Raw genomic sequence first — 19,414 nt, 5'->3', positions numbered from 1 at the left:
CATTAGAATGCATGGAGCCCTAATGGCGGCCAATGGGGACCTGCAAAATGGTGCCTGAAAAGGCGGGAAAACTTCACAAAGAGCTATAATCATTAAAGGACTATTAACCCTTGTGCTCCCGGATGGATTCTAGTGTGTGTGTGATGCAGACACTGAGTAAACCAGACATTACAATGGAACAGGGGAACAGGAGAATACACATGTACATGTCATTACAGGGGTTAAATCACTGTTCTGGGTCTTAGCCCAGTTAACCCTTTGACTCCCGGGTGAGGTCAGGGGATGGCCAATTGGGGTGTAACCCCATTAATCCCGGGCCACCCCCTTTCTCCCTCTACACCCCTGTCACAGAGTTGCCTATACTTTGCAAACCTGGCAGAGGGGCTTCTCATTTTGCTCAGGGCATGTGTGAACTTTGCACCTTTGCCGCATAGCATATGAGACCCTGCCCCTCTTCCCTGGTGCCGCTCAGTCTGGGCAGAGTGACATCTTGCCAGGATGGCTTATTGAAATTTTCTGCCTTTCCCCCTCCTTGCTAACAAATGGTTTAACACCTCCATATCCTGGATTGCCTTTGAAGCTTAGAGGGTGGAGTAGCCACTATGTCTCTCATGCAAAGGGATTTTTACCCCTACTGAACATTACTGTAACTTAAAAGCATATATCTCTTGCCACCTTATACCTGGTGGGAGAGACACAGACATTTTTATTAAAATCACAGTGTTACTGCCATTAATGGGTTGCAGAGCTGACAATCTACAATCCCCAATAAGGTTCAGGGGCACCTAGCCTGGCATAATACCTTTATTTACTAGCCTGGGTACCCCTTCACCGCCACATTCCCCTAAATCCGTCCCAATATACCAGCGTCACAAACAGCACACAGGTGAGCACGTGACTTACACACGGCTACTCAAGCCAATTCACCTTTCTCCTCCGCAAAGGTACCTCCATTGAGTTAATATTAACCCCTTACTCAATTGCAATCATATCTATACACTGCCACCCCTGAGATATTTATGCAAACAAAAGATGTAATAATAATAGCGAGGGTACCAGGTCCCTGTTATAGAAAAACTATGCACTTAACACACAAAAATCTGTTGTAGCAAAATGTGTGCGAAAATGTAAATACTCCAGAGTGTCCAACAGTTCATTCAGAGCCCAAAGCATTACTTATTGTGTGTGTGTGTGTGTGTGTGTATACTTAGTTAAGTTACAGTATGGTGAGTAAAAAAGTGACAAAAACCCTGCACAGCAAAGCATATAGCAAATGGAAATATAACTGTGTGCTCATTTGCATGTCTTAGGCCGGTCTGCAACCCCGCCTTTCACCATTGTCACACAGCACAAAGCACTTCAGGAACACACTTCATGCAAATGAGCATACAGTAATATTTACAGTTGATATATATATATTGCTTGACCTGAAGAAGAGAGGAGAACTCTCGAAAGCTTGTCCTATGACATAAATTGTTAGTCCAATAAAAAAGGTATCACCTATTACTGAAGAACTCAATTATTCTATATATTCTATATATATTGCAGAATAATAATAATATATATAAACCGTACGATACCGTTTGAAGCACGAGATCAGGAGACAGCACTCTGGTAAGTTTGATCACAAGTTTTAAAACTTGTGATCAAACTTACCAGAGTGCTGTCTCCTGATCTCGTGCTTCTAACGGTATCGTATGGTTTATTATTGCTTTATTGGACAAGCACCCAATTTTTTCTACTTGCAAGTGGAGTGCCGTCTGCTTCATTGGATTCTATATTGCATAGATTACAGAAAAAAGGATTACAAGAACATACTGTACAATTACAATAGATGCAGAACAGTTTCTCAAAATAAAAAGGATATAACATAAATAAAAACCATATACATCATCATGTTTTCTCCCAGAGAGGTCACTAGTGCAGAAGATGAGATATCGAGTGTTTGGTCCAAAACACTCCTCTGTTGAAATCTAAAAATCTAATACATTGCCCAGACGTAAATATTCTTTTCCCCCATGGAAACCACATAAGCCAGCCCCTGTCATAAATCAGCTGTGATATTGATGGTTTTACGACAGAGGGGGGGAAAACTCCTTCCAAACGCCGTTATACACGATATACCCGCACTCATAACTTCCCTTCTGTAATACTTACACACACGTGAGTCATATCAATACATTAAAGCGTTCATGGCGGACTCGACAAGACTAAACATGACCGATGTACCACTAAACCTGAGCAACAAATTAATATCTCGTCACGGGAGACCAGTACTAATACCAGGGATCAATATCGCCAGGCAGAACACGAGAGTTTTTATCAAATTAATTTATTGGAAAAGTATATCCACAACTGTACTGTACAAAACACACAAACATCACACATACCCAACTGGGGGATACCCTGCATACCTAGTTGCAGGGACAGACTTGCAGAGATTTCCCCTGTTCTCTCTTCTTGCCCAGTGCATACAGGACTGTTTTTCAGGCCTGAGACCAGCACTGGAGTGGACACAGCAGTTTCTCCCTGTCACAGTCACACCTCTGTAACTCTCTGCTAGGGGTCTCTCTCCCCACCTTTTTATACACTTAAAACATAATATTGCAACACTCAGGTAAGAAAGTCAAACCGCGCTCTTGCTTCCTAACAGGATCTCGTAGTGGATCAACTCTTCCCTCTTGCAGCTGATGTGATGTGAAGGCACCCCTCCTCCACAGGTCCCGTCGCAGGATGGCTCCAAACGCGGGCAACAGCAGGGAATAAAACACAAAAGCGCACCGAGGGTCAAGATTTAATTAAAACATGTTAGTAGTAATAACAATAAAAACTTACATATAAGGGTAAGTACATCCAGTATTAAGGTGCAGAGGAAACAGTCCTGGTGGTGTCCTGGGCATAAAGAGATGGTGCAGAGGCTTACAAGGTAGACCCACGTGCTGGGGCTGCCTGGCTCAGCACCATATAGTTCTTACTTCCGGGTTGCAGCTTCTCGCAGGACCCGTGAATAGTAGCCCACTTCAAATGCCGGTTTCCCAGAGAAACTCACTCCGGCGTGCCGAAGGGTCTCTGGTTGTTGATGGGACAGCTGGGGGTAGGTACACCTGTGGGCTGACTTCTAGCTGCACCGTAGGGCTTTCGCAACGCGTTTCACACAGTGTTGTGCTTCATCAGGCGATATTTTGGACACCTACGTGGGGGCCTTTTAAACAGTAATACTGGGTTCCCAATAGGGTAGAGAATTAGCCAATAGGAGTACATGCATAATAAATGCAATGCACTAACGAGGCTTAAAAGGTATTGTGAATGCAAACGGTATGCATTGAACCTTATATTAATAAAAACAAATAAATTTCATCAGCAATATATTAATAATTAAATAAAAGACACTGCAAAAAGCCACCCATGTAGGTAATAACCCATAATTGATCATGTAAAGGTATTACAGGATCACACTTGAATCACAAAGATACATGCAATAAATACATAAAAACACATTGTAAATGGGGGATAGAAAGGAAGGGAAAGAGGTGAAGGGTTTAAATAGATAGAGTGAAACAGATAAATGAGAGGAGAGAAAGAAGGATAATATAAAAAGAAAAAAGAGAGGGGGCGGGAAAGGGAGAGAAGGATGAGATAAACTAGCAGGGGGAAAAAAAAAGGGTGAAGAAGAGGTAGAAAGAAAACAAAAGAAAAAGAAAGAGAGGAAAAAAGAAATGAAAAAGGGAGAAAGAAAAGGGGGGGAGGGAAGGGGAGGGGGGGAAAAGGGGAGGAAGGAGTGAGAGGGGGGGGGGGGGGGAGTCCCAGGGGTATAGGGATTAAGAACTAAAAATGGATCTCAATAATTTTAATAATGGATAAAAAATCTCATTAGTCTTAATGCAACAACTAATATCTGTTTATCTCAAAAAGGGTGTCAGTTCGATATAATCATTGAGACCTCCTGGGTATTTGGACTGTAGGGTAAAGATCCAAAATTGCTCACGTTTGGCAAGTTGTAGATCTCTATCTCCTGCCCTCACATTGCTTTTTATTATCTCAATACCCATATATTGTACACCCACTGTACTACAATTGTGTACTTCTTTAAAGTGAGTCAAAAGATGAGTTAGAGGTTTGGAGGTCCCTTCTAGTTTAGGGATATTAGTTATGTTACGTAAATGCTCCATAATGCGTAGTTTCAAATTTCGCTTTGTCCTGCCCACGTACTGCAGTCCGCAGCTACACTGCAGAATGTACACCACATACTGTGACAGACAATCAATAAAACTCGAAATTTTGAAAATAGTCCCTGTAACGTGGGATTTAAAGGTCTTACAGGTTAGCATTTTTGGGCAAATCTTGCACCTAGCGCATTTATGATTTCCCACGACTCCCAGTTGGTCCCTTAGATCTTTCTTGGGTTCTTTGTCTGTTCCCTTTAATAGACTAGGGGCAAGGATGGTTTTTAAAGTTTGTGCTTTTTTAAAAACAACGGGTGGTTTCGGGGCAAGGAATTTATTTAAAATTGGATCCATATGTAAAATGTGCCAATGTTTGGTCAAAATATTTTTTATGGAGTTATGGGAAGAATTAAATTGTGTCACAAAATATGGTGTCTCTTGTTTGTCTTTTTTATGGTTGACAGGGGGGGAATCGAGTGTGTGAATGTTATCGACTTCTAAGTCAGTGTTTTTACATCCTATGGTTTTGGCATGAATTTGTTTACTCTTTTTCTTTTTTAGTAATAATGAATCCCTATTTTTATTCAGTGCTTTAAGGTAGGATTCGGATATTAATTCCTCCTGATAGCTCTTGTGTCTAAAGCGTTTAATCAGTATTTGTGACTGTTCCATATAGCTATCAACAGTTGCACAATTCCTCCTGATGCGGAGAAATTGGCTATACGGAATATTGTCAATGCACTTCTTTTGATGTCCGCTTTTGGGATGCAAATAGGAATTTACATTAGTGTCTTTAAAGAAAGTTTGGGTAAGAAGAGAGTCTCCCTTAATGGAGATTGATAGGTCCAGGAAGGTAGTATTGTCCTTTTGGACATTGCTAGTAAAGGTGAGATTAAAGTTGTTGTTATTTATTCTATCAACAAAGTTTTTAAATGACGTCTCATCGCCATCCCAGATAACTAGTATATCATCAATGTATCTCCTCCAGAGTTTTAACTGAGGAGGAGATACAGTGATACCCCATATATGCATCGACTCCCACCATCCCATGTAAAGATTGGCGAAGGAAGGTGCAAAGCGGGTCCCCATAGCAGTACCACAGTGTTGTACATAGTAGTCGTGCTGAAAAAGAAAATAATTGTGTTGCAAAATGAACTCTATGGAATCGTGAATAAAGTGACGCTGTATAGGTGGGAGTGTATCGTGAAGTGCTAGATAGAAATCTATAGCTTCTAATCCACCTTTGTGAGGTATTGATGTGTAAAGTGCCTGTACATCTAAAGTGGCTAGTAAATAGGTGTTCACCCAAGGAAAATCGTGAAGTAGAGTAAGAACCGAGGTAGTGTCTAATAAGTGTGAAGGTAATGTTGGCACAAGAGGTTGTAAAAAAGTGTCTACATATTGGGAAAGGTTCGCTGTGAGAGAGTTAATACCCGATATAATAGGTCGCCCAGGAGGATCAGTGAGGGATTTGTGAATCTTGGGTAGGTGATAAAGGATAGGGATGGTGGGAGCAGCGCAAAATAGGTACTCGTATTCTGCCTTACTTAGCACACCAGATTGTCGTGCACTTACAAGTAGTAATTTAAGATCTTCCTGATATTGTTTGGTGGGATCTTTGGATAGTTTCCGATAGGAATTACTATCAGATAACAGCCGTAATGCCTCCCTACAGTAATCAGTCCTGTTTTGGAGGACAATGGCCCCGCCTTTATCTGCCTCACGTATAATGACATCTTGATTGTTTTTTAATTCTTGTAATACTAGTTTTTCTTGTGTAGTTAGGTTATTAGTGTATTTATGTTTCCCATGTTCAATTTGGCACAGTTCTCTAAAATCCTTCTCTACTAATTTATTGAAGATTTCTATATAATGACCACGAGAGTGATAGGGATAAAAAACTGATCGAGGTTTATAGTTCGTATGGTTCACTGGACATTTAGAATGAGCATCCATATATCCCTCATCTGCTAAGTTGGTGAGGTCAACCAACGCAGCTTGTTCTTCTATGGTAAAGCCCTCAATATTTGAACATATATCGAGGGATGCTGCTTCAACACTGTATGGAGCATTCGAAAAATGTCTACCCAGTGTGAGTTTTCGAGTGAATTTTTGAAGATCCACATACAGATCGAAATTCTTAGCTTCACATGTGGGGGCAAATGATAAACCTTTACTTAACAGCATCATAAGTGTATTATCTACAGTGATAGATGATAAATTGTAAATACCGTTGTTAATCAGTGTGATATTGTCTGGGTGGGTTTTTTGCAGGGTTGTAATGATTCCTCCTCTCCCCCTTGTTCCCCTTCTGAATTCTCCCTTTTTCTTGATGGTTTTTGTTTGGTCTCTGGTGGATGATTTGGATCCCAGGTTGGTATTGTTTGCCTGACTTGATTCAATCTGGCTAAAAAATCCTCATTTTGTGATTCTGGCAATGTTCCTAAGACCTCATATTTATTAGTCACTGGGATTGGGTTCTCTTTGATATCTTTAATGTTTGGTTGCTGTTGTGTTACTGTACTCCTTGAGTTCCTAGGGGGTTCTCTAGGGTTGTGATCACGTGTGTAGTGATACTTCTGGTAATGTTTATTATTTTTTGATTTTTGATATTTCCAATGACTAGGGTGTCCCGTGGGGTGACCCCATGGGGGTTTATATGAAGTGCTGTCTCTATGATGTTGAGGCGTGTGTCTATAATGTTGGTCGTGATGAGGAAAGAAGTGTGGATTGTGTTGATAATAATTGGGGTCTCTGGGTGTTCTGGGTGGTTGTGGATGATATTTGTGAGATTTATGTGGGTTGTTACTTACATGGTCTAAATTGGGAGTAGGAACGGGCGTCTTGGGATTATGTGAAGCATCTACTCCTTCCTGTTGTTTCTTGTCTCTCGAGTTATCCCATGATCTCTGTTGGTTTAGAGAATAGTCAAGTTTATCCCTAAGAAATTTCCTATTTTTGGATGCCAATATTTGATTTTCAAATTTCTTCAATTTAGAACACATGTCTTCTGTAAGTTTGGGTAATTGATCTAAGCAAGACATTGATAGAATCTCATTTTTGATCTGAGTGATCTTGGAGTCTAATTCTGTTAGTTCTTTCTTTCTCTCTAACACCAGCAATCTGATCAATTCAAATGAACAATGATCAAGGAGTCTGTCCCACTCCTTTACAAATTCGTCATTGTCAGCAGCATATGTTGGTTTTTTTCTAAATCTTAAGCCTCTGGGAATACGGCCACACCTGGCATACTCCTCTAGTGTGACCATATCCAACCAGGACCGAGTTTCTTTTTCTATTAGTTTATGCAAAGTATCAATTTGATCAGAGAGATTAGGTACATTTTCCTCAGTCAGAGGTTTATCAGAGAATAATTTGTTAAGGATTTCTGCCTTCCTGTATCTATTGTTAATACATTGTAGGAATTGGCTAGTGTGTGGTACATCCATAATACGTCTAATAAGGGCAGGGGAAGGTGGAGGCACAGACCTGGGGGGGGAGGAGGAGGGGAGGGACAGAGGAGAAATGAGTGGCAGGGAAGAGGGGCCTGGGGAAGGGGGGGGAGGGAATTGGAACATGGAGGAGGAAAAACAATTGCTGAATAAATATAAATTGCACAATAGCACAGTGAACAAATATCTACTGGATAACACAATTGTAATACTAAATGGAAGTCTTTGGTAGTGCAGCGAGAATGATGTGGGGTAAAGGGAAAGTAGTGTTCCTTAGAAATAAGCAACACAGTTACCATAGATAAGAAAGTCAAACCGCGCTCTTGCTTCCTAACAGGATCTCGTAGTGGATCAACTCTTCCCTCTTGCAGCTGATGTGATGTGAAGGCACCCCTCCTCCACAGGTCCCGTCGCAGGATGGCTCCAAACGCGGGCAACAGCAGGGAATAAAACACAAAAGCGCACCGAGGGTCAAGATTTAATTAAAACATGTTAGTAGTAATAACAATAAAAACTTACATATAAGGGTAAGTACATCCAGTATTAAGGTGCAGAGGAAACAGTCCTGGTGGTGTCCTGGGCATAAAGAGATGGTGCAGAGGCTTACAAGGTAGACCCACGTGCTGGGGCTGCCTGGCTCAGCACCATATAGTTCTTACTTCCGGGTTGCAGCTTCTCGCAGGACCCGTGAATAGTAGCCCACTTCAAATGCCGGTTTCCCAGAGAAACTCACTCCGGCGTGCCGAAGGGTCTCTGGTTGTTGATGGGACAGCTGGGGGTAGGTACACCTGTGGGCTGACTTCTAGCTGCACCGTAGGGCTTTCGCAACGCGTTTCACACAGTGTTGTGCTTCATCAGGCGATATTTTGGACACCTACGTGGGGGCCTTTTAAACAGTAATACTGGGTTCCCAATAGGGTAGAGAATTAGCCAATAGGAGTACATGCATAATAAATGCAATGCACTAACGAGGCTTAAAAGGTATTGTGAATGCAAACGGTATGCATTGAACCTTATATTAATAAAAACAAATAAATTTCATCAGCAATATATTAATAATTAAATAAAAGACACTGCAAAAAGCCACCCATGTAGGTAATAACCCATAATTGATCATGTAAAGGTATTACAGGATCACACTTGAATCACAAAGATACATGCAATAAATACATAAAAACACATTGTAAATGGGGGATAGAAAGGAAGGGAAAGAGGTGAAGGGTTTAAATAGATAGAGTGAAACAGATAAATGAGAGGAGAGAAAGAAGGATAATATAAAAAGAAAAAAGAGAGGGGGCGGGAAAGGGAGAGAAGGATGAGATAAACTAGCAGGGGGAAAAAAAAAGGGTGAAGAAGAGGTAGAAAGAAAACAAAAGAAAAAGAAAGAGAGGAAAAAAGAAATGAAAAAGGGAGAAAGAAAAGGGGGGGAGGGAAGGGGAGGGGGGGAAAAGGGGAGGAAGGAGTGAGAATACACTAATAACCTAACTACACAAGAAAAACTAGTATTACAAGAATTAAAAAACAATCAAGATGTCATTATACGTGAGGCAGATAAAGGCGGGGCCATTGTCCTCCAAAACAGGACTGATTACTGTAGGGAGGCATTACGGCTGTTATCTGATAGTAATTCCTATCGGAAACTATCCAAAGATCCCACCAAACAATATCAGGAAGATCTTAAATTACTACTTGTAAGTGCACGACAATCTGGTGTGCTAAGTAAGGCAGAATACGAGTACCTATTTTGCGCTGCTCCCACCATCCCTATCCTTTATCACCTACCCAAGATTCACAAATCCCTCACTGATCCTCCTGGGCGACCTATTATATCGGGTATTAACTCTCTCACAGCGAACCTTTCCCAATATGTAGACACTTTTTTACAACCTCTTGTGCCAACATTACCTTCACACTTATTAGACACTACCTCGGTTCTTACTCTACTTCACGATTTTCCTTGGGTGAACACCTATTTACTAGCCACTTTAGATGTACAGGCACTTTACACATCAATACCTCACAAAGGTGGATTAGAAGCTATAGATTTCTATCTAGCACTTCACGATACACTCCCACCTATACAGCGTCACTTTATTCACGATTCCATAGAGTTCATTTTGCAACACAATTATTTTCTTTTTCAGCACGACTACTATGTACAACACTGTGGTACTGCTATGGGGACCCGCTTTGCACCTTCCTTCGCCAATCTTTACATGGGATGGTGGGAGTCGATGCATATATGGGGTATCACTGTATCTCCTCCTCAGTTAAAACTCTGGAGGAGATACATTGATGATATACTAGTTATCTGGGATGGCGATGAGACGTCATTTAAAAACTTTGTTGATAGAATAAATAACAACAACTTTAATCTCACCTTTACTAGCAATGTCCAAAAGGACAATACTACCTTCCTGGACCTATCAATCTCCATTAAGGGAGACTCTCTTCTTACCCAAACTTTCTTTAAAGACACTAATGTAAATTCCTATTTGCATCCCAAAAGCGGACATCAAAAGAAGTGCATTGACAATATTCCGTATAGCCAATTTCTCCGCATCAGGAGGAATTGTGCAACTGTTGATAGCTATATGGAACAGTCACAAATACTGATTAAACGCTTTAGACACAAGGGCTATCAGGAGGAATTAATATCCGAATCCTACCTTAAAGCACTGAATAAAAATAGGGATTCATTATTACTAAAAAAGAAAAAGAGTAAACAAATTCATGCCAAAACCATAGGATGTAAAAACACTGACTTAGAAGTCGATAACATTCACACACTCGATTCCCCCCCTGTCAACCATAAAAAAGACAAACAAGAGACACCATATTTTGTGACACAATTTAATTCTTCCCATAACTCCATAAAAAATATTTTGACCAAACATTGGCACATTTTACATATGGATCCAATTTTAAATAAATTCCTTGCCCCGAAACCACCCGTTGTTTTTAAAAAAGCACAAACTTTAAAAACCATCCTTGCCCCTAGTCTATTAAAGGGAACAGACAAAGAACCCAAGAAAGATCTAAGGGACCAACTGGGAGTCGTGGGAAATCATAAATGCGCTAGGTGCAAGATTTGCCCAAAAATGCTAACCTGTAAGACCTTTAAATCCCACGTTACAGGGACTATTTTCAAAATTTCGAGTTTTATTGATTGTCTGTCACAGTATGTGGTGTACATTCTGCAGTGTAGCTGCGGACTGCAGTACGTGGGCAGGACAAAGCGAAATTTGAAACTACGCATTATGGAGCATTTACGTAACATAACTAATATCCCTAAACTAGAAGGGACCTCCAAACCTCTAACTCATCTTTTGACTCACTTTAAAGAAGTACACAATTGTAGTACAGTGGGTGTACAATATATGGGTATTGAGATAATAAAAAGCAATGTGAGGGCAGGAGATAGAGATCTACAACTTGCCAAACGTGAGCAATTTTGGATCTTTACCCTACAGTCCAAATACCCAGGAGGTCTCAATGATTATATCGAACTGACACCCTTTTTGAGATAAACAGATATTAGTTGTTGCATTAAGACTAATGAGATTTTTTATCCATTATTAAAATTATTGAGATCCATTTTTAGTTCTTAATCCCTATACCCCTGGGACTCCCCCCCCCCCCCTCTCACTCCTTCCTCCCCTTTTCCCCCCCTCCCCTTCCCTCCCCCCCTTTTCTTTCTCCCTTTTTCATTTCTTTTTTCCTCTCTTTCTTTTTCTTTTGTTTTCTTTCTACCTCTTCTTCACCCTTTTTTTTTCCCCCTGCTAGTTTATCTCATCCTTCTCTCCCTTTCCCGCCCCCTCTCTTTTTTCTTTTTATATTATCCTTCTTTCTCTCCTCTCATTTATCTGTTTCACTCTATCTATTTAAACCCTTCACCTCTTTCCCTTCCTTTCTATCCCCCATTTACAATGTGTTTTTATGTATTTATTGCATGTATCTTTGTGATTCAAGTGTGATCCTGTAATACCTTTACATGATCAATTATGGGTTATTACCTACATGGGTGGCTTTTTGCAGTGTCTTTTATTTAATTATTAATATATTGCTGATGAAATTTATTTGTTTTTATTAATATAAGGTTCAATGCATACCGTTTGCATTCACAATACCTTTTAAGCCTCGTTAGTGCATTGCATTTATTATGCATGTACTCCTATTGGCTAATTCTCTACCCTATTGGGAACCCAGTATTACTGTTTAAAAGGCCCCCACGTAGGTGTCCAAAATATCGCCTGATGAAGCACAACACTGTGTGAAACGCGTTGCGAAAGCCCTACGGTGCAGCTAGAAGTCAGCCCACAGGTGTACCTACCCCCAGCTGTCCCATCAACAACCAGAGACCCTTCGGCACGCCGGAGTGAGTTTCTCTGGGAAACCGGCATTTGAAGTGGGCTACTATTCACGGGTCCTGCGAGAAGCTGCAACCCGGAAGTAAGAACTATATGGTGCTGAGCCAGGCAGCCCCAGCACGTGGGTCTACCTTGTAAGCCTCTGCACCATCTCTTTATGCCCAGGACACCACCAGGACTGTTTCCTCTGCACCTTAATACTGGATGTACTTACCCTTATATGTAAGTTTTTATTGTTATTACTACTAACATGTTTTAATTAAATCTTGACCCTCGGTGCGCTTTTGTGTTTTATTCCCTATTGCAACACTCAGGACCAGGTGCTGCCTACATGCCCAGGCCCTAATTGGTGGGTAGAACTGCAACATAACATTTGCAACATAAGGTCACAGGGAAAGGTCACAGACCAAGTTGCAACAATTCTCCTGCAAATATATTAACCCCTGATTCCTGAGGTGCTGGAACCAAGCAGACATACATATATATACATAACATATAATATAATACCAATGTATTGCTGACAGGTAGGGGTAATGGCAGACTTGACCTTTATTAACAGCAGCCATATTTACCCCTACCTTTACCCCTACCGTCACATATCTGTCACCCAGTTCCTGATAAACATACAGTGGGTGATGTTAGAACATGGTATTCGGTGACATGATTACAGATTTGTAACTCCTATTATGCAGAGGGGATGACCTCACATGATATTCTCATTTTTAATACTTTCTTAGCCACGCCCCCTGGCAATCCATAAACCCCCTCCAGAGAATGCTTTGAAAAACCTTTTGTTTATGTCAGAGAATCTCATCGTTGGCAGAACATATGACATTATCTCTAGACCATATCAGTTTAACACCAGGCCTGGCTAAGGGGTTAACATATCATAAACCGTTGCTTTGCAGTTGCCTTGGCAACCCCCCTGCCTTTTACCAGGATGGACTCCTCCCCCTCCCCTTGCCAGGTGGTATTGTCCCAGTTCATTTCCCATCAGCCCAGACCAGCATGCGGTCACAGTACCAGCAGCCATCTCTCCTCCCCTGGTAAAGTTACTGGTTTTTACCTATCCCTTTATCCTGCATTTACCGCACTTCCCTCATAGCTCCCCTTCCCCTCATTGCTCTCATGTCCCAGTGTTCCCTCAGTACCTTTCCCCCCTTTTTATTTGTATGTTGCTGCCCCAAATAAACACTTCATCCAGTAAGAAGGTCCCCTTGCTTGATATATGGGATTGAGTTAAGCTGCCTGTCCCTACGCACCTCTCCGGGTGTGCTGGGACCAGAACACTTCCACTCACATTGCTAATCAGTTGTGGTTTGGCGCTGGGACTCTCCGTTACTTCCTTCCCCCTTTCCTTCCTTCCTGCTGATACTGCCCCTCTGCCTTCCCCCTACCTGACATCACCGCCCCTTGCAGCCAGCTATGTCGCACACCAGAGTGCAACTTTTGCTACGGCGACGAGTGACGTCACAGGTCGCCGTCGCCGTCGCTGTAGCAAGGACTATAAACTTAGGCCTGTAATATAGAGCGCGCTGTTGCGCTACCGTGCGTCAATTACAACTGGCTGGGAGGCTGACGTTGACACAGTCGAGACGCGCGCGGCCGTGAGCGGTGGCGCGGCAGACCAGCGAAAGTACAAGAGAATTGTACTTCTTGTCACACTCCATGTGACGCTATGAACCAATCATAGCGCGACCTAGCGCTGTGACATAGCCACGCCCCCTAGCCGTGCGCGTCACCGCTTACCCTCTGCAAACAAAACGCACGTGCAACACCGTGCGCCCGCACATTCACCAGCGCGCACTATATTACAAGCCTTACACTTAGGAGCCTCTGAATGGGGAGAGGGAGGAGGGGGGTAGAGAGGGGGGAGGGGGTAGAGAGGGGGGAGGGGGTAGAGAGGGGAGGGGGAGTTGCTTGTAAATCAAGTGTTTTGTTTGCCCTTATCTCACCCTGTCTTTATTAGGGAGACAATAAAGATAAGGGGTGGGCGAGTGGGAGAGTTAGCAGTGCAGAGACATGAGACATCAGATAACAGAGCTGGCAGGAAATCAGACCCCTCCCAAGTGTCAGCTCACCAGGGTTATAAACTACTTTTAAATAATGATTTAAAAAACACTTTTAGTTGTCAGTTTTGGGTAAAAAGATATTAGTCACACAGGTGTCACCCCTTACACTGCCATTAGTACACTTTGCTCCTAGGAGGGACTGACTCCTTAACCCTGTCACTGCCATTAGTACACTTTGCCCCTAGGAGGGACTGACCCCTTAACCATGTCACTGCCATTAGTACACTTTGCCCCTAGGAGGCACTTACCCCTTAACCCTGTCACTGCCATTAGTACACTTTGCTCCTAGAAGGGACTTACCCCTTAACCCTGTCACTGCCATTAGTACACTTTGCCCCTAGGAGGGAATGACACATTAACCATGTCACTGCCATTAGTACACTTTGCCCCTAGGTGGGACTGACCCCTTAACCCTGTCACTGCCATTAGCACACTTTGCTCCTAGAAGGGACTTACCCCTTAACCCTGTCACTGCCATTAGTACACTTTGCCCCTAGGAGGGAATGACACATTAACCATGTCACTGCCATTAGTACACGTTGCTCCTAGGAGGGAATGACACATTAACCCTGTCACTGCCATTAGTACACTTTGCCCCTTGGAGGGACTGACCCCTTAACCCTGTCACTGCCATTAGTACACTTTGATCCTAGGAGGGAATGACACATTAACCATGTCACTGCCATTAGTACACTTTGCCCCTAGGAGGGACTGACACATTAACCATGTCACTGCCATTAGTACACTTTGCCCCTAGGAGGGACTGACACATTAACCATGTCACTGCCATTAGTACACTTTGCCCCCTAGGAGGGACTGACCCCTAATTACCATGTCACTGCCATTAGTACACTTTGCCCCTAGGAGGGACTGACACATTAACCATGTCACTGCCATTAGTACACTTTGCCCCTAGGAGAGACTGACCCCTTAACCATGTCCCTGCCATTAGTACGCTTTGCCCCTAGGAGGGACTGACCCCTAATTACCATGTCACTGCCATTAGTACACTTTGCCCCCTAGGAGGGACTGACCCCTAATAACCATGTCCCTGCCATTAGTACACTTTGCCCCTAGGAGAGACTGACCCCATAACCATGTCACTGCCATTAGTACACTTTGCCCCTAGGAGGGACTGACACATTAACCATGTCACTGCCATTAGTACACTTTGCCCCTAGGAGAGACTGACCCCTTAACCATGTCACTGCCATTAGTACACTTTGCCCCTAGGAGAGACTGACCCCTTAACCATGTCCCTGCCATTAGTACGCTTTGCCCCTAGGAGGGACTGACCCCTTAACCATGTCACTGCCATTAGTACACTTTGCCCCTAGGAGAGACTGACCCCATAACCATGTCACTGCCATTAGTACACTTTGCCCCTAGGAGGGAATGACACATTAACCATGTCACTGACATTAGTACACTTTGCCCCTAGGAGGGACTGACCCCTTAACCATGTCACTGCCATTAGTACACTTTGCCCCTAGGAGGGAATGACACATTAACCATGTCACTGACATTAGTACACTTTGCCCCTAGAAGAGAATGACCCCTTAAACGTATCACTGCCATTAGTACACTTTCGTCACACACACATTGCGTGCCTTAACACTCCAAGGCCTGGGCACACTAAATTTTAATAATGGTCAAAATATGTAATAAAGAAAAAAGTATTGTTCAGGTTGTATTCCATGAACTCCAATACCCGGCGATGTTGGGGCTGCTACGCAGAAATAGCGCACAGGCCCCGGGCAAGTGTTATCCTTATCACTTATACTGTATTACTTGAAAACGAGAGGTAACTCTCAATGTATTACTTTCTGGTAAACTATAGACATGCTCAGTGTTTGAAGAGTCTGCTTAGGATAGGTCATAATCAATATAGAATGTTAACAATGTCCAACTTATTATTATATTAACCCCTTAGTAGTGACCAGCTTGTCTTGGTAACCCCATGTCTAGGTGGCCACTAAAGGCTTGTTATTGGCACATATGGATGTTATGCTTTCTGTATTTTATTTGTTGGATGTGTGCGTTGCATGTTAACCCCTTTGGTACCTGAACGCAAAGCATTGGTAGCCTCCGGCAGCTCACAGAGCACACACATAGTTACATTCTTTCTATCGTTTACTCGGGAGCCAAGAAAGCTAAAACCGAGACACACAAGATAAACACACATCCCAAATCACTAAAACCCAATGTTTCCTCAGTACCCCTTTCTTATTACTCATATCATGCTGCACGAAGCCGGCACATCTTCAGCGATCTGCTCTGACGTGCCTTCAATATCATACATCCCAAAGCTAATGTGTACCGACCCTCCGGGGGCATGATGCCATTTGGCTGGAGGTGTAAACCAGAAATTAAATTCCGTAGGGGTCTTCATTACGAGTCCCAGCTTATTTGAAACGCTGCGACATCTCATTTCTCCTTGTCATGCCATCCCTTTCGGTGGTCCTAACAATGGTGGGTGCGGGTAAAATGGTGGTGTAACGCAGGGGTGTGCAAACTATTGGCCCTGTTTCCCCCCTCCCCCCCCCCCCGTCTCCCTCCCCGCCCCGGTGCTCCCGCTCCCCTTACCTTGTTTTCCGGCATCAAATCACACCGCGGGGTCATGTGAGGTCACGCCGTGACCCGCTACGTCATTTGACGCAGAATTGCCGTAGCGATGGGTCATGTGACGTCACATGGTCCCGCAGCATCATTTGACGCCGCGTTGCCATGGCGACGCGTCACCACCCTTCTGAATCCCGGTAAATTGAGAGTTGCGGAGGCCTCACGCGACCCCCGGCATTAAATTAGCAGGAGCAGTTAGGAGCAGTTGATACTTGGTCAACCCATTACTCCACAATCAATGTCATTTTTTTTTTTGTTACTCTTGACCTGTTTATTTAGAAGTATGCAAAGTATACGGCTACTGTTGGTGTCATACTCTAATCCGTGTATATATTGGGGATCTTGGTAAAAGAAGATCTTGCTCAGAAGAACTGTTGTTTTCTGTTCCAGGTCCCGGTGACGTTTGACGACGTCGCTGTGTATTTCACGGAGGACGAGTGGGAGTATTTGAGTGAAGAACAGAGGAACCTTTACAAGAATGTAATGAAGGACAATTACCAGATGGTCCTCTCGCTCTGTAAGAAGTATTCTAGTTCTTTAAGATGTTTGGATGTGTTGCAGTTTTCGCTGAGATTAGAAGGTGTTGGCTGTTTTGGCCTGAGTATTTCTGGACACCACTTTGCCAGGTCTCGGCTTCACCATTTCCATAAATCTAACATGGATGTTCTACACCAGGGAGTGGGCAACTGCAGTCATCAAGAGCCACCAACAGATCAGGTTTGCAGAATATCCCTGCTTCAGGACAGGTGGCTCAATCAGTGGCTCAGTCTTCGACTGAGCCACTGATTGAGCCACCTGTCCTGAAGCAGGTATATCCTAGAAACCTGACCTGTTGGTGGCCCTTGAGGACTGGAGTTGTCCACTCCCGTTAGACACGCTTCCGTAACACGACCTCCTCTGCAAATCCGAAAGGGCTCAAATCCACCAGGAAGCACATCCAACGGGGCAGTTTTACGGACTCCATAACGTGAATTGATTTCAAACTGGTAAACGGTGAAGGCGTACACACATGGACGTAAAAATAACAGACCTAAACCTCAGTAGACTTTTTTTAACCAGCAATCGATGTGCTTTCTGTTCTGCTTGGAACATGGAAAGCAGCCGCAGCAACGCCCCCTTATAACTTCCACGCTACAGTGTCTGACATCACTGGCGTGACATCACTGGTGGGCGTGACATCACTGGTGGGCGTGCCAAGTGACATTTTTACAATGTTTATCTCGTTCATGATCAGGTGTTTCTGGACCGTAGAACTTACACGCACATTGCCAATCACCGTTGTTTGTAATGATGACGCCATCTTTAGCCACACAGAAAATCATAGAACTTTACCACTATATAGTAATTTAGTGCTAAAAAGCAGCAAATATTGCTTACCAGCAAGAACAGTGTAGAAAATGGAAGCAGGCACACGGTCTTATGTAAAGAATATTTGATGTGCCACCAAAAGGTCCAACATTTCGGCAAGGGATTTGATAAAGGCAGTTCCCTGCCGAAACGATGGACCTTTTGGTGGCACATCACATATTCTTTGCATAAGACCGTGTGCCTGCTTCCATTTTCTACACTGTTCTCCTCTGGGACGTCTGGACCTCCCTGGACCCAGTGCACCGACCGGCAGATAAGTAACCCCCTCCAGCACCATATTGCAGTGTGCATGTACTCCTCTCTGTTACCAGCAAGAACACCTTGATGTTATCATTATCTTAACCCTGCCCATGTCCACGTCCTGTCCGGTGGACCTAGCCAATATTCCACCCCAACACCTAATGATGCCCCAGGATGTACCCTCGTGCCTTCACCTGCCCAGGTGAGCTGGGTCACTGGCGATCTCCAGCCACCAAAGGTTAAACAATACAATATTGATGGGTTCTGGGACATTGTTGCCAGTTGTGTTACTGCACCAGCAGAGCAGGGAAGCATATTTCAGGGAGAGAGAAGAGCTAGAACACGAGGTCACGTTCTGAAGCTGGTGGGTGGCGCAGTGCTTCTTCGTGGAAAGGATGAGGTGGATTCGTGCAGTAGCCGCCCAGCGGAGGTGGTAAATAATACAGAAAGGGGAATCAGAAAATGCTTTGTCTTATATGTAGGATAGCCTTTTATGTAGGATAGCCTTATATGTATCCAAATAGGGTGTGAGGTTGTCCAGTAAATAGGATAACGGGCAGATTAGGGTGGGCCCGGCGGCTTCATTTGTATGTAAATAAACGTTGATAAATGTAGGTTTTATCATGTTGCTGGGTAGACTTTAGACCAGGCACTCATGTCACGTGGGGCGGGGTGTCCGGACGTGCGATAATCTCATATTATTGCTTTTTGTGTACATTATTTTCAGTACATCCCGTTGTACGCATTGCCGCGACTTTTCTCGAACACGAAGACCAACGTGCGTTTCCTTTCCAGGTTGTCCCGACATTATATCGAGCATTGACTTAGGAGAGGAGCCATTTATCAAGAGCCGCGACGCGTGTTCATACGAGGGCGACTCTCTGGCGAATATCCACATAGGTAAGTCAGCGCGGGACGATTCGTGGCTAAACTCTGTTTTCCTCCTGGGGCCGGGTGTAGTCCTCCAGTCATCATGAGCTATATAGGTGATTGGGTGAGTGTAATGAGAGTGGTGGAGGGCGCAGTAGACCTGTAGCTCACTGTAGAAGACGGACGCCGTTGCTGGTAACTTTCTAGACACGGGCCAGTGATCGTCCCTCGTAATCGTGCTGTTCATCAGTGCGGGA

General features: G+C 43.6%; 1 protein-coding gene across 1 annotated transcript in view; it reads left to right on the top strand.

Moving 5' to 3' along the window:
* LOC142487995 (uncharacterized) overlaps positions 1–19,414 on the top strand; it is a 63,925-nt gene that overhangs the window by 6,257 nt on the left and 38,254 nt on the right. Inside the window, exons 2-3 of the mRNA XM_075588285.1 lie at positions 17,070–17,196; positions 19,083–19,187. Of these exons, the coding sequence (XP_075444400.1) occupies positions 17,070–17,196; positions 19,083–19,187 (232 nt within the window). The remainder of the gene's footprint in view (positions 1–17,069; positions 17,197–19,082; positions 19,188–19,414) is intronic.

The sequence above is a fragment of the Ascaphus truei genome, chromosome 2 (genome assembly GCF_040206685.1).
Source record: "Ascaphus truei isolate aAscTru1 chromosome 2, aAscTru1.hap1, whole genome shotgun sequence".
In the NCBI taxonomy this organism is placed as follows: domain Eukaryota; kingdom Metazoa; phylum Chordata; class Amphibia; order Anura; family Ascaphidae; genus Ascaphus; species Ascaphus truei.
The sequence above is the reverse complement of the archived record's forward strand: the minus strand, read 5'-3'. Positions and strand labels throughout refer to the sequence as shown.